General features: G+C 54.9%; 1 protein-coding gene across 1 annotated transcript in view; it reads left to right on the top strand.

Annotated features, from left to right (window-relative positions):
• The window catches only part of LOC105701843 (UPF0489 protein C5orf22 homolog), a 274460-nt gene that overhangs the window by 141618 nt on the left and 116864 nt on the right, over positions 1-15978 (top strand). Inside the window, exon 4 of the mRNA XM_012428962.1 lies at positions 13371-13497. Within this exon, the coding sequence (XP_012284385.1) occupies positions 13371-13497 (127 nt within the window). The remainder of the gene's footprint in view (positions 1-13370; positions 13498-15978) is intronic.

The following is a 15978-nucleotide window of genomic DNA, read 5'->3' as shown; positions in this document are numbered from 1 at the left end:
ACCTCCTCGGTTTGCTTATTTTTTTTTTTTTCCCTCTCCCACTCTCTCATTAATTTTCGTCCCCTTTTACCATCCTCTCTCCTTGCCGACTCTATGCCGAGGGCGATTAATTACCGGGACAGCAAGAGGCCTCTCGTGCTGCCTACACCTGGCAAAAAATGGGGGCCCGGCAGGAAAGTCCGCGGATGAGTAGCGAAATTCCGGATTTACAGGCGGACGGAGAAATGTATTAATTCATTCGCCTCGACAGCTGCTCGATTTGCATCGCGCATTGTGTTCGACGTTTGGCAAGAGATGCCGCGTCTCCGGGTGCATCCTCTACAAGGCGTCGCTGGCGGAACGGACGATCTCAATGGTCCAATTAATGCCGGGAGTTTCGCAGATGACAGTGGTGCCGTTCCGTCTCCTGCCAATTGACCGTATTATGGAAAACGAGAATAAGATCAAGTGGTTGGGAGACCTCTGATGTCATGCCGGGTGTGGTCCAGAGCGATGGGTCGACCTCGGTATCGTTCCATCCACAAGCACCATTTTCTATCTCCTAAGTGTAGCCAATAAGGGCTTGAACGAAGCTTCCAAACATCCGCGGCTCATCCGCTGCGTTCCTATCGGACGTTCCTACGACCTCCCGCGACGCCCTTTCTTTCCCGTATACTTATCATCCCTCTTCGTCAGCGGACGTCGATGGGAGAATTGGAGGAACGCGGATCTAAATGGAAATGCGTATCGCTGGATGGAGCGATCGCGCTCATATAAATGAAGTACGAGCCAATCCCGGCGAAATGGACCAATGGCAATCTCCGGGGACGTCGGACCCCACGGGTCGTTTCTTCCTCCTCGGCGTCTTTCGCGTCTTCTTCATCCTCGTTTTCTCCCGCCGCGTGGCACGCGGTCAGCATCGGCCATCATTCATCACCGGACTTTTTGGCACGGCGGACAAGTTCCGAGAATGCCGGCGCAATTATATTAAACATAAATCAGTTATAACGAGCATACGCGGTCGCAATGGGGATAGGGTTGACGCGGCTCGTCCGCGTCCCTTTTTCCTCCCTCGCGAATCCCGACCCCTTGGGGCCCGAGAAAAAGTCCGAAGCGTCCTCTGGGGAAAAAAAATCACCGTGAAGGTATTCCCGGGGAATCCGGAAGCGCCGGCTCCCTCTGACTCCTTAAACCGGACCCGGGAGGGAAGAGAGGCCCCGTAAGGCCGCAAGATTAGGGCGCGATAAACTTGGCTTTATTTGGTAGAAGACACTTCCGCCCTCCCGTTCCTCCCTTTGAGCGCGGCAAAGCCGAATGAAAATGTATGAAGGCGATATCTCGGGGCCCGATGGGCCCTACTCTCCCTGGACTTCTCCCTAGGAGGAATAATGCGCACGTGTACCAACTGCACATGGTCCGGTAGTCTTGTTTCGCCTCCGACGTTTCCGCACCTGACCAGGCTCGCGATAAATCCCGCGACAAGAAAGGCCCCGGCCTTAAGGGGCCCGTTCGCTTTAAGGCCCCTTTTTCCGCGGTTCTTATCCCGAGCCAGTGAAGGATGGACTGCGTCGGCTTCGATTTTTTCCCTTTTTCTGGTATCTCCTTCGCGCCATTAGAAAGCTTCTCCTACGAGATGCAGATGCATCTGCCGAGTGGGTCCTTGAAGAGCGCACGCCTCCGGGTGTAGCTGCGTTCATTAGCAAGGAATCGACAGGACGAGTGTTAAGGGAGCGATTAGAGGTGCAATCGAGGCCTGTAAATTCGCCCGGCAGTGAGACGTCGGGTGTCGCTTTACACGTCGGAGTCGCCGTTTAACGATTAAGCGCGGCCTCTGGAAATTTCCCAAGACGCCGCGAGATATTGCCGGCGTCCTCCTCGTCGTTAAGGAACCGTACATCGCGTTACCGTACACACCGTGTATGGTGTGCGGTATTGCCGTACAACGCGCGGAAAGAGCCGAAGAGCGAGAGGATGAGATTACAACTGTTAAGAAGGACGGCCCGATTAAAGGCGCGATCGAGCCGCTTTGCGGGCAAATTTACCAGCCGATTTCCCCTATTTATCGGGTGTCTCCCTTAATGACTCTATCAACACCGATAGTCTAATGAACGGAGATGAAGATGGAGCCTCGATATTTATGTCCTTCTGGGGGGAAGATCCTATCGCGCGTTTCTCGCGGCCGAAGCCGAGCGGCGCGCCGCGCGTTCTCCGCGTTCTCCGCGTTCCCCGTCCCGTTGGCCGCGGCTTCTGCACTTGCAAATTTATGGGAATTCGATTCTACGCCCGAGAGCCGTTCGACTGTAAAAGGACGCTACGGATATGGGGAATCCAGCTGGGACCGCGCGCCTGAAATATCCCCCAGAATCCGAGGCTCGTTACTCCCGGCCCACGTGGACGTCTTCGTTCTCCAAGAGGTCTTGTATCGACTTCAATCCAACCTATAGATCCACCAATCGATTCGCTAACTCCGAATTATACCGAATCCCCGACTGCCATCGAATCGTCTCTACGAATTTCTTCCCTTGGATTTCTCGAATTGGCGCGCCGCGCGCGGGTATTTCATTTTTTAATCTCGTTTCCAGTTGCGCGATCGCGATTTGCATTCATACTATAGTGCACCAGGGTGCACAGCACCAGTGGGTATTTTTTAAACCCTGCTATCTTGACTCCACTCGAAGATTTTAACCGATTTCTTGGCGAAACCGCGACCGCCCACTCTCATCGCGCGCTGCGCCGTTTTTTCGTGTTGCATGCGATCCCTTGGATTTAGCGGAGAGCATTCACTGGGTTCGGGACCCTCGGCTAGAACTTCTCAGCGAAACCTGACGCGGAAGTTCGTCGACGAAGTTCAGCCGGCCGGCTCGTTTGTAACAGGAACGACGCGGTCGCCGGTAATCGGTTCCGCGGCGCCGCAGGTCGTAATCCCGCATTTAGGCGCGGCAGGATGCGCCTCGAAACTTCGCCAGTTAATTTCCCTGATAAGTCGTATCAAACAGAGCTGAGAGCCGTCGGCGTCGGGGAGACGCGGGACCGCGTAATGGGCATAATAAATAATCCCGTACCTACGTTTCTCATATAAATCCATAAATACTCGTGTGTAACGTACTTAATGTACATAAACATACGTACCTCCACGACGGTCGCGTTTTTATCTCGAGACGAAAAGTCGAGCAGGGATGAGGATCGACCTCGAGCGAAAGGCTGGTCGACCCGTCCCGTTAAGTCCTCGTCTTAAGTCAAAGACAAACGGTCCCTTTGTGGAGGAAGACACGGGGAACGCATCGAGCACCGGTCATTATGGTCATACGTTCAAGAGCCTCAGGGTCATCTTGATCCGGCGGATAATCGAGCTCCGAAGAGGTGGCTGAACGAACCGCGGCCACCTATCCGGTCGTTCCCGATGGTCAATGGCCGCTGCATTGGCGGCACCTAGGGATATCCATGTACATTATAGAGACATAAAAGTGACCCTCCGGTATAATCCAGGCCCCGTTCGATGCCGATGGACGGGCCGGTTTGCGCGGGCCCAAGGGGCCTTTTTCATTCCAAGAGATCCACCGAGCCGGAATAAAATCGACGCCGTGTGCGCACACCACCACGACCACCTACCTACACCTACACGAGGTGCAAGGTAAATGACTGACGCCGTGGGTGGAGGAGGTATCTAGGTTAGGCTCCATCTCTAGAGGAGCTCTACCATCGTCTCGGTCTAAATAATGTCACCGTAGGTAGGGTATTTTAGAAAATCCTAGTGTCTTCCCAGTTCGAAGATGGACCGCTGCTGGGATGAAGTCCGGTACCGCGATTCCGCCGCGACTGGCCAACGAGGTGGGTGGAACTCGTCTCCGGCATGCGCGAGTTCCACTTTCCGATCTCCTGGGTTTCCTCGACAGTGGATCGAGATTCGAGGGGGGCTCCGGGGCCAGGTGAGTCACGAGACCTCCCCTGGTCAGCGGAATCAGACCCGGAAGGCCAGGGGACGTTTCAGGGGTTTCTACGTGGAAGAGCGGCAATCGTTCGCGGGGACCCTTTTCCGCGTACCCGTCGAAGGGGTTGTCGTTATTGCTTTACGAGAAGCACTACGTCGCGGCTTGACACACTTCCTACTAGCGGGGACACCTGTACCGTTTACGGGAGAGGAACGAAGAAGCCCGGTCACCGCACCGTCGAGGGTCTCCGATTTCTCCGCTCTCTAGGAGCCGCGGCGAAATTCGGCGGGGTCCCCGAGGTCGGCCGGATTCCCGGTAGAGAGCGCCTCGGCCTCCTTCCGATATCTCGAGGATCGGCGGCCCGGATCGTCCGGAACCGCTTCCCACGGCTGTTGACATGTTTTGTGTTCATTAGTCGGCTCTTTCTCTCCCAGTTTCCCTCCCGGCGGAGGGAAGACGCTCCCGCCCCGCCGCGATTTCCCGCCGCGTGGGAACGGCCGGAATCGGAACGCGGAATCCGGTTCCGATTCCGCGGAACCGAAAATACCGCGAAACGGCGCCGCGCCATTAGCGCGTCCCCTTATAAGAGCGGGGCGGCCGCGCGGTGGGGGCCGCGGTCCGCAAAAAACCCGCGGCCGGGACGCGCATCGACTCGAGCGATCGGAGGTAATTAATTGGACGGAAAAAGAAGTCGCCGTTCCTCCCGGCGAGAAATCGGCGAGGATCGAAATCGCCCGCCTTGGTCGCGCCTCGGGATCAATCAATGATAATCATTTCCTACCTTGATAATATCAATTGCCATTGATTTCATATGATAAGCCATTCGTTAACACGTCACGTGTGGCCATTAAATATTGACGGTTTATTCATTTCCAGCTGATTTCGAGCATTAACGCGTTAAGCGCCAGGCCTGTTTCGTCTTCCTTTCCGTTTAGCCGACTTTACCCGACTTTACCCGAGTTTACCCGACGAAAAGTACTCGGGGACCAATATGGCGCTTAATGGGGTAAAATCCACGATTTCCAGAGGAAACATCCCCTCGGGATGAACTCTTAAAGACTTCCTTTGGGTGCCCAGACGAGTGACACTCGTCTCGACGAATCGGGGACCCGCGGTAACGGGACGCCGTGCAATTAGCCGGCCGCCGCCATTTTGGCTCGAGTCCTTGGGCGAAAGACCCCGGCAATAAAAATCGAATTTATGTCCCTCCTCGGCTCCCTCGCCGCGGTCGTTTATTACGCGCGGTCCTCCGGCAACGCGGCCCCTCGGGCAGCTGTGTCGGCCAAGTCGTTTGTATTCAAATCGAGTAAATCGGAGGTTTCGTAAGGCCCCGCGCCGCGAGAGGCGCGGGCCTCTTCTCCCGAGTGCCCGTTAGGAGTGGCCGCGCCACGTCGCGCCACGCCGCGACGCCCGGGGAAGGTGGCGCCGCCTGGCGGCCGAGCCGAGCAACTACGCCGACCGCGGACCCCGAAAGTCATCGACCGCGTCCACTCGAGAGACGCGGCTTTCGGAACTTTCCCTCCCTTTCCCGCTCCTAAGATCGACGGACCTTGGACTTCGATCCGAGACGCCGAACGACGCTTTCGACTCGAAGGGTAATTATTTTACTCAAATTAATTAGCCGATATCCCGAATAAACGTCGCATCCATTTTATTCCAGTTCATTCGAATGATTATTCGCTTGAATTGATAAGATATTTCTTTGATTAAGTGAAATTCATTTTCCTCAGGGTGGCGAAGAATGGGAGACTAAAAATGGCGATTCTCGCGATGGCCGTGTCTCTCGGTGATAATTCAGTTTTAGAGACTAGGGCATTCATTTTGGATTATTGTGCAGTCCAGTGTCCCTCTTTTTCCCGGCTCCTCGCCATCTTTGGAGGAATCTCGCAGGAGGAACTCGTGGATGGGCGAACGAGCCGATAACGGTGTCGGCAAAGGGAGGAAGATGAAGGGTGCAGCCGCGCTTCAAAGTTGCAAGGTTTACGGGCGTATCGCAACGGCGAGGAGCTTATTTCGGTGAATAGTGGTCACCCCGTAATAACTGTCGTGCACACGTGCATTTATATCGCCGTGTAAATTCGCGGAACGACGGAGCCAAAAGCGCTTTCGGGTTTTTCGGGGCCGGGTTCTCCTTCCCGCGGGAGCGGGGAGGACAAAAAAAAGGGGGAAGAAACCGGGCAAAAGGAGCTCCAAGGAGCAGCCAAAGAGAAAAAGATGGCGACGCTCTCTTCGCGGGTACAAATTATTCGTGGAACAGGTTGCTCCTCTCGCGCCGCCGTAGAGTGCCGTGAACTTTCCGCCGTCGTTCCTACCACGGAACGTTAATTATTGACTCGGTCCTTCTCCCTTTTTTCTTTCCTGGGGGAAGAACAAAAAAAAAGACAGGGTAACGCGGAAGATTGAAATAATCCACGGTTGCTTTGCGATCGCTGATCGTTTAACGAGGACCCTTCCACGCGACCGATCGATCGCTCCATCCGCAGCAGTTCCAGGACGTGTAATAATAGTTTTTTTTGCGGCGTCCCAAAGGCAAGAAGAAGAAAAGAGGGGATCCGAGGAAAAGGCCTCTTAAGGCACCTTAGCAAAATGTCGGGATAGATCGATCGGGGGAGATCGAGGTTAGCCTGAAAGTCCCTCCGGTATCGTTGCAAGATGCCCTGTTGCGGATGCAGTTTGACGCATCCGTCTCCTCGTCCTCTCGCATGCATACGTAAAGGCTCGGCAGCTGCAGCTGCATAGGTAACAGAGTCGGCGACCCGCTATCTGAGAATATTCCGACGAGTGCAGCTCGTGTCGACATTAATATGGGATCGGATCTCGGCGGGGTCAGGAGGACCCGGGCTGCAAGTCCCCGGGTACCCTGAAGAGTCCGCGACGAGGACGGCCGCTCATCCGGCGGCGTCGTGATTGCATTTGTATGGATCAGATCTCCCGACCTAGAGGAGGCCCGAGGAGAGACCGGCGGAGAGGAGAGATTCAGTCGGCTTTTTCCTCCGAGCGCCTTCTAAGGGGCTCCGAAGAACCGGAGGAAGCTCTCGCCGAGCGTTAATCGTTTCTCCTTTACTCGAAGACGTTGTCCCCCGGAGCCCGACTTCCTCGAACTTTTCCCATCGATTCCTCTTCTTGCCCCGCCGCGAGCCGTCCCTTCGGAATCCCGGAGATCCCTTTCGGATTCCTGAAGATTCCTGAAGATTCCCGGGGACCATCTCGGTGCCTCGACCGCGCCTCTTCGGGGTATGAGGAACCTCTTCGGGAGCGAATTTCCAAGGTGCGGCTCGCAATCCGGAGCGTGAAACCCGACTCGAACTCCTCGACTCCTGGCAAGATGGCGGCCGAGCGTGCCCGTCTAAAAATGGCCGCCGCACGTGCGGCGCGCCTCGGTGCGTGGCGTCGAAGTGCGGACGCGCGTCGTTGGCCTGTCGGGCTTCCTTCTCCGGGGCTCTTCTCACCTAGGACGTTTCTTGGCTCCTCTCCTCCTCTCGAAAAAGAACCCTCCCTCCTCCCTCGCGGGTCACCCGAAAACTCGCCGCTTCCGGCATCACCGCTCAGCCTAAATATAGTCCACGCGTGCATCCGGTGGCCGGAATACCCGGATAATCCATAATGCAATTAAATGCACGGCGAGGGCGGCCAAGATGGCGGCGGAGCGTGCCGGCTAAAAATGGCCGCGCCGGGTCGCCGACGCGCGTCCGCAGAATGCAGACGCGCGTCGTTGGCCCGGCACACTTCCTTTTCTGGTCCTCTTCCAACGGGATGTCTATTCGAGGCCCGAGGCCGTCCTCGCGGGTCGTCCACCGGCTTCCACGGTGATTACCATATTGCGTGTCGCATTGTCGCGGGCGGCGGCGCACCCCGCGGGGACCGCCGAGACGTTGACCGCGTCGCGTCGCGGTTATTCCGTCGGGTCTTTTACGGACCCTGGAGAACCCTCTTTGGAGAACGCTCCTATAGGGAATGGGCTTTTGGAGAACGTTTTTCTGGAGAACGCTTTTTTCGAGAACGTTTTCCTGGAGAACGCCCTTTTGAAAAACGTTTTCCTGGAGAACGCTCTTTTGGAGAACCCTCCCCCGGAAGCACGGTAAAGGGCGACTCTTCTTCCTCCGTCGTCACTTTCCGCCGCGTTTCCGGCCGAGAAAGGAATGAAGAGGCCGGTCCTTGACCACACGGTGCGTCTTGCCGCGCGCCGCAATTACTCCGCCATCTTGTTCTCTTCACGTGCTTCGGAGAGTTCTTGCGGCGCCGCCGACAGGGGAACGGGCTCCTCTCCGAGGGGTTACTTTCGAGTCAGTACCGCGTAATTAGTACCGTCTCAATTTGCCTCGTGAAAACCGCGCGGACGGTACAACCGCACATCGCGGCCTGCCCTCGGTGCGGAGCGTCTATAAACCGCTGCGGTTCCTCTTCTTGTTCCTCCCGCGGGCCGCGCCAGCCGCGGGATTAGCCTTTTATAGGACTCCCATGGGAGGGAACCTCGGGAGGACTCGTTCGGCCCGTGGTATCTGCATCGGAATTCCGCAAGAAACGCTCCGGGTGCCCGCCGCGGATCCTTCGACGTATCGCCGGCCGCATCGGCGACGACGCCGCCATTTTCTGGGCCCAAGGAAACGCGACGCGCAAGAAATGAAAGGGAGCACCAAGGTACTCCATGATGCATCGCGATATCTCCCGCAGGGAAATGTCGGAAATTCGGATCCTGCTTGCGGGGATTTAAAAAAAAAAAGAAAGAAAAACCCAAAAGTAATCTCTCGCCTCTTCGGGCCGCGGAGCGGCCGGATAAAAGAAGCGGACGCGAGCCACGTCGGCCGGAAACTTGGCGAAGTTTAATATCGCGGATCTTTCCCCGCCCCCCTCCTCCGGTTCTGGTGGGTTTCTTCAGGGTACCAACGCGCCGGAAAGAAACCGCCGACCGCCTTGTTGTTACGTACCCGGCCGTTAGCTGCGGCCCGTATATACTCATCGCCGAATCGTGTGTCCGGAAGGGAAAACGAAGAAGAAGGAGAACTCGCGGAGAACGGCTGCAGGAAAAATAAGAGCGCCTCCTCCTCCAGGCCGCCGGCAAAAGGGAGGTGCACGGGTCCTGGAGAGGAGAGCTGCAGGTCCTCGCGAAAATGTTATCTCCATGAATTCGTCGCGTTTGATAAGACCTCGGGATTTTTTTCCGCCTCTTCGGGGTCGGTCGACCGAAGGGGTTAAGACACGCGATCGCGAATCAACGGGGGAAAGGGGGCCGACTCGCGGTTCGCGGTATCCCGGTGTCGTTCGGCCGCACAGGAAACGTTCGCTATTAGGGGCCGATTACTCGTTCGCATGCCAACGACAGGGTAATCCCTATGATTCTCCTTCTTCCAGGGCACCGCTGGCCCCCCAAGGCCGGACTTCATCATCATCTTCTCCGAGCCTCTTCTTGCGCGCCTCCGCCCCTTCGCCCTGCCTCGCCGAGGCTTCCGAGAGATGCGCCGCGAGTACGGCGGAACCGCGATCGTTCCGGCTAATTGACGGACGCGAGTCAACCGACCGGAGGGTTGCTTCTTCCAGCCGAAGGAGCCACGTTTTTCCCGGTATTTTTCCAAGGGAAGCGTATCCTGGAGCGCACGAACCGCTCCGAGAATGCGCCGACTCTGCGCCCTCTTCGACCGGAGACTTCGACGCTCCGCGGGCTGCACAAGCGAGATCGCCCGGTGGTTTTTCGCCCTACCCGGGGAAATTCGCCCCCATCCTGGGAAAATCCTCGCTCTACCCTCAAAACCCATCGCTACCCTCTAGTAGAACCCTTCCACGTGGAAATCCACCCTGAAGAGAGCCCACGAAATCTGGAAAGTGGAGAACCCGGCGTCCATCTTGGTCCCACCCTTCTCAAGAATCCAAGCCAGAGAGTGCCCTCCTCCGTTCTCCGTTTCTTCTCGGCATGTCTATTCGATGTTTTCAATCTCAGGAGGGAAAATAGAGGGCGAGGACGAGGGGTAGAAGAAGCTATGGCCGATATTAATTCGAGCCTCCGCTTCCTGAGGGGGTCCAAGAAAGACTTGGGTTCCTCGTTTTTGGAATGATTGCCGGCCGAGTCCTCGTTTCCTGTAAATTACAGAGGGACCCGAGGATTCTCGGGAGCGATCGTTCGCTCCACGGGAGCGCCGCTTTCGCGCTTCTGGGGACGACCTCTTCGCCCCTGCCGGTCTTTGACGACGCGACGCCAACTTTCGGGACGATCCCTGGAAAAGGACGACGCGGCGAGCATGAATAAACCTCGCGCGTTAATACCCCAGCGATTTCTGAGATTCGGGGAAAAATCCCCTCCTGATTGGCCGAACTTCTTTTTTTTTCTGCCCTCTTCATTTCTCGCCCCCTTTTCTCGTCCCTCTTCTCCTGGACGGCGTGGAGCTAACGAAGAGGGGGACTGCACTCTTTCCGGGAAGAAGGAGGAGCTCGGGCATTAAGGAGCGGCCCTTCGGTCCCGTTTTGGCAAATCGGCCCTAAACGCGGCTCGCCGGCCAATTTGGCGCGTAACGCGCGGATCGGCCGCACGCGAAAACGCGTGTCCCGGGCCGCACGCGCTGACGCATCGCCCGCTGCGTCAGTCGGAGGTGCGGCCGCACGCAATTTTTCAACCCCTCAGTCTCGACCGCAGGATCGACTCTGCTGGGGGTCGATTTCGATACTCTGGATCGCCCTCGGAAGACGAAAAATTCATGATCGACGTTTCCCGTTTGCGACGATTAAGGGTATTATAAGGAAAGGGAAAAATCGAAACCGGCTTCGGAGCTGTCTTTTCGTCGACTCGCGGAGGCCGCTGAAATTTACAGCGAACGCTAAATCTACGTAAAGGCTGGTCGGGGTAAAATGAAAAGAAAAAAAGAAATATCTGCGATTCGACGATCCTGATTACCGGTTATGCGTCGATTTGCATTGGAGAGCTGAGAGGCAGGACTTGTTATTAGGGCCGGATTAAGTGCGGAAACTCCGGAGTAAATGATGACTTTACTCCCCCGGTAGGACGCAGTTACTTCTGGTTTTCATGTAGATGCGATATCTCTTACACGACTCAATAATAACACGAGAAATATAACGAAACGCCGCGCCCGACGTGCCCCGGGAAGACCGGCTTTGTATCTAACAACGGGTGTCCTCAGATCGAATCGCGGATTTATCCGAGAAATACCCAAGGAGGCCCTCCTCCACCGTGAAACGATCGATCCTGACAGTTCTTTGTTTTCAACGCCTTCCTCCACCCTTTCCTCGTGGCATTTATCCCGATTGTCCGACCAAATCGACGAAACCGATAATTCCGAGGGCAAAAAATTCATTATCAAATCGGCCGAATTCTACATCCCGAAATGAAATTGCTCGACAGGAAGTCAAGGAAATCGCGCAGGACCTATGTCCTTGCGACGAGATGTGACTTCCTTGAAAATTGGATACCCAGACTGGATATCTTCAGGAGTATTTTTTGTTATTTTTTTTTTTTTTGAAAGGTGCGAAATGTAAATGGAAGAGAATTATGTCGAGGAACAAGATATGAGATTTTCTTGAGTATTCTTGATCAAGGATCGCAGGACCTCGCGGAGCAGACCTCGAGAGGTGTTTGCCGGTTTCTTGGGAGTCGTCAATGATAACAGAAATAGACTCGCTATCCCACCGGCTCGGTAACGATCCGATTCGACCGGCCAATAAAAAGCTGGAATGGCCGCAGGACCTCGTCCTCGTGGGTGGACGGTTGCTTTTACACCTCAGGGGGAGGCAACGGGGAACGAGCGATCGCGGTCGCGTAAAAGTCCCGAGTGAATTATCAGCTTATTAATAATTATGCATAATTGCCCGATTAAAGTTTAACGCCCGCTCGACCAATCCTGCGGTGCATAAACGGCGAGGCAGCTCCTCTTCGAGGTCCTTCGACTCGCGTGAGCTATGAAATTAATACGCGCCGTTCGTCAAGGATTATCCTCCGCGTGTACTCGGACAAATTGCGAAGGATTAAACACGCAGGAACGGGAGTTGAAGAATCGAATCCAAGAATGACCGTTGATTAGAAAAGAATTCAGATTGAGAGGGGAAGAGGAACTTCCGGCTGCAAGGATGCTCCCAAGGGTTCAGATCCTTCGAGTGGAAGCCCGCTCTCGAATGACCGGTCCTTTTTGCTCCCCTCGACGAAATCCACCGAGGAATCGTCCACTCGAGCGGGGAGAATCCTTCGCCATGGTTAGTTAGCGAATCCGGAGGAACCGGCGCCAGGACCTCCGATTTTCGGGCCCGATTTTCCCACGCGCCGGTCCTAGGAAATTCCCCAATTAGCGCTGATTGATTTATGTATTTACCTATCTTTTTTACGAGGACCATTGGAATCTCCTTGCGCAATCTCCGAGTCCTGGGGCTCATAAAAAGAAGAGTGGACGAGGAAGGTGACGCGCGAGTCCTTCCTGTTCCTGGGAATAAATCAAGCTATTTTAACTGAATTTAATTAGATTTAATTCACTTCACCTCTTGGAATGTTTTCCACATACGTGATTTTTTTTTTCCGCGACGAAATTTGGCCTTTTCTGGAAATTCGGCTCGATTTGGAGAATGGTCCAATCGGGTCCGAAAACTAAGCCTTTTCGTGGCGATCGGTTCCCTCGAAGGACTCTTCCCTTCGACGGTCTCCGGGGTTTTAACCTCGACTTAAGATCCTCCCCGGAGGATCGGTTGTTCCTTTTTACAAACGGCCCTTCTTTCCCCCGGCCCGAAAGTTCCCGAAGCCATTAATATTATTACCGGGAGACCGTTCCGGGCCGTCGTGTGGGTATCATTATCGTTGGCCCCGAGGAAAAAGGAAAGAGACGCAAGAGACGAGCGAAAGGGAAGGAAGGAGGGCGCGAGCGAAAATAAAAATCCCGAAGAATCCACCTCGCGAGCGAGTGCACCGGTGTTAAAATATTTCGAGGAGGGCCGGAGGTTTTTGCCCGATTTCCATAATCGGGTGGGTGGAGGGCCCCCGGAGGACGGTGGAAAGAAGTCCCGATTTTCCGAAGAGGAAGGAAAAAAGAAAAAAAGAAAAATCCCTGCGGTCGTTTTACCTTCCCTAGGTTGATCCCAAAATTCGAGGTTAGGGGCACCGCAATTTTTCCCCCGCCTTTTTATTAAATTCCCCGAGGAGACCGGAGTGCATTTCGTAAAGTGCCCTTAAACGCAACGATCCCGAAAGTCGACTCGAAATTTCGCACCGCCTCCTGGAGTCATTTGTCGAGTATTGATGTGCCTCTGCCACGCGAACTCGAAATATTCCCCGGCCCTCGATTATCCTCGGCCGTTCCCCGTCCCCGGAACAGACCCGTAATTTCATCGGAATCAATTTATGGCACGTAGGACATGGCATCGATCACGATCAGGCTCCTCCGGTAATTCTCGGAGGCATCCTATTTATCAATTACCATCCTCCCGAAATCCGAAAATCGAATTCCGAGGAGTGAAAGAAATCATTTCACGTCGTTCCAGGTTGACCTGTCCAGAGCCGTACTTCGTGAGCGAGGCGCTGTACTGTCCCCTGGAGGAGCTGCAGGACCCTCGCCAGGTGACCCTGGACGTCATCACCATGGGCCACTTTCTGGAAGACTCCAACTCGGTAAGTGGGGAAGTTCCACCGGGTAGGAAAATTCGAAATCGAAGTATTTTCGATTTAAGGACTTCCGGCCCCGTTCCCCGGGGAAAGTCCCAGGCGGAAACGCCTTTTTGGACGAAGGCCTTCTTCGAGGCGGTGGCCACGTGGAGAGGGACGGCCGCTAAAGAGTGTTTAGCCGTCCTCCATAAATCACGCAGGGGCGACATGCAATTATAATAACCATCCAGTATAGACGCATAAATATAACTCGGGACCCGGGGTAATGAGGCGTGCATCGGGCCCGAACTAGTTCCTCGGGGTAATTGCTAGCACCCGGAGAAAATATTTTCCCCGGGTCCCCTGACTCCCGGTCGACGTCGATCCGAGGACCTGCAGGGCCGAGCTCATCGATCTTCGTCCTCCTCTTCTCGGATTATCGCCCTTATTTTCTCCTGTCCCGAGACCTCGTTAGCGACTTTGCAAAGTACCCGAAGAGTTGAGTCCTTATGGACGAATCCTCGGGGAAGGACGATCTACAGTTCCCAGTAATCTGGAGGGTTTGCCTCGATGTCCAGAATTTCCGAAATGCCAGAAGAAACGAAGAGGACACCCGGACCAAGGCTAACGAGGTGTCGCCTTTTCGAGGCCCTCTTCAAGGTCGCTCTTCGGGCCAACCTCACCGGGAGGTCGTCAGGATTTAAGGATCACCGACACGAGGGACCGGTTTCGATCGTGGACGATCGTAAGCGCGATCCGGCATGATTCAGCGCCATTTCCGGCACGACTTGACCCGAAGAGGTCCTTCCTCGCTGCCTCCTTCTGATTACTATGAACGACCACGTGACCGGTCCCATTCATGCCGAGGAGAATTTTTTTCATCTCGAAGAGGGTCCTCAGAGGGTGGATGTCTCGGTTAGCGCATCTTGCCGAGTCCTGAGGATGGATAATTAATTAAATGGTTGCGGGTAACGGAGGAAGAGAGGCCAAAGGACGCGCCGCCATTTTGGTCCCAGCTCTTCGCGGCCTCTTTTTCGCGCGCCAGAAGACGCAGGACCGTGCCACGTCTTTCGACGTTTATTGCAAGGATCCTTCGCCGGGGGACCGTAAACGACGACAGGATGCATCTCCTGGGATGCACCTCCCGGCCGACGACACCTCCACAAAGGACTCCCGCAGGACAATGAGATCGTTTGGTCACGATGCAGGGCGAGGGTCTTCTTCTTCGTCCTGTTTGTCCTGTCGCTCTTTCTCGGGCACGTTGCGACGTCGAAAAATCCTCCGGAGAAATAACGAGAACCTGACGGGAGGGTGTCCCTCCTTTTGGGTATACCTATATATCCAAGGATATCCGAGGACGTCCACGTATCTCCGATTACCTCGATCCATGGACCGCGAGTTGGTGTCCGCTCCTTAAATTCCAGGACGAGGTCCTTCGAATCGAAAATATCAATTTCGAGCCGTTCTCCAGACTCGGGGAACCCGAAGAGGCGAGCATTATCGCCGTCGCCTGTACCTTTTACCTTTTTTCCCCGGCGGGACTTTAAGGCGCGCTCGGGCGCCGCGACACGCGAAAATGACTTGGCCATTCATGAGATGCAAAGCGCCCTCTCTCCTTCCCGCGGAAGTCTGGAAAAATACCGCGAGCAATTAGCCGTAAATCAAAATCGTCCAGCCGCGCTTACGGCCAAGACTAGCGCCGATCGACGTCGAGACGCCGAGACACGCCATCTGCAAGAGAATCGATCGACCCTGTCGGGAGAAAAATTCTAAAGAGATTTGGAAAATATTCAGAGATCGATCTCTGAAAATTCTATTCTTTTCGTCGTGTCTCGTGGTACAGAGACCGGATAAATGGACGTCCTGAAAAATCGACCCTGGATAATTTCTCAAGGAGTTCGGTCAGATAGAGGTCCGCAAGTAGAGCGACCACTTCGGCGCCAGACCGGTAAAATAAGTGAAATTTACGTTCTGTTTACGGACGATAAATCGACAACATCGGTGCTATCGGCGTAATGGTAATATTTATACACGGCCGGTCCCCACGGCTACCAACTTGATAATCCTGACTGGCACGAGTCGGTCCGCACTTCCGGGCAGACCAAGGTATCGGTCCCAAGGATCGGGATCGAGGATCTCCCGCGGTGATCCTCGTATCGATCCTCTGGATCTGCCATTCCGGAACCGGTCCACCGATGACCGCTCTTTCGGGCCCAACTCGCTTTGGGCCTCGCAATCGACCTCAAGAATCGATATCTCTTCCACCAGACCAGGCCTCTCGATCTGGTTATTCGGGGAATTTGAAAAAATTGCAAAAAAAAATTTTTTTCCACATTTTTTACAATTTTCTGCACGAACGCGCGACCATGTACGTAGTCCGGTGGAGGGGGAAGTGCTTAGTAGTGGGGGAAGTGCCATTAATATCCCGCCATGTACCCTGCCATTCAATGAACGCGCCCCGGCCATTTCGAAAGAGCGTTTCTACGCACGTAGGAGCCTCCTAGGCGG

The sequence above is a fragment of the Orussus abietinus genome, unplaced genomic scaffold (assembly GCF_000612105.2).
Source record: "Orussus abietinus isolate OABI.00-Male unplaced genomic scaffold, Oabi_2.0 scaffold24, whole genome shotgun sequence".
Classification (NCBI taxonomy): Eukaryota; Metazoa; Arthropoda; class Insecta; order Hymenoptera; family Orussidae; genus Orussus; species Orussus abietinus.
This window is presented reverse-complemented; position numbering and strand designations above follow the sequence as displayed.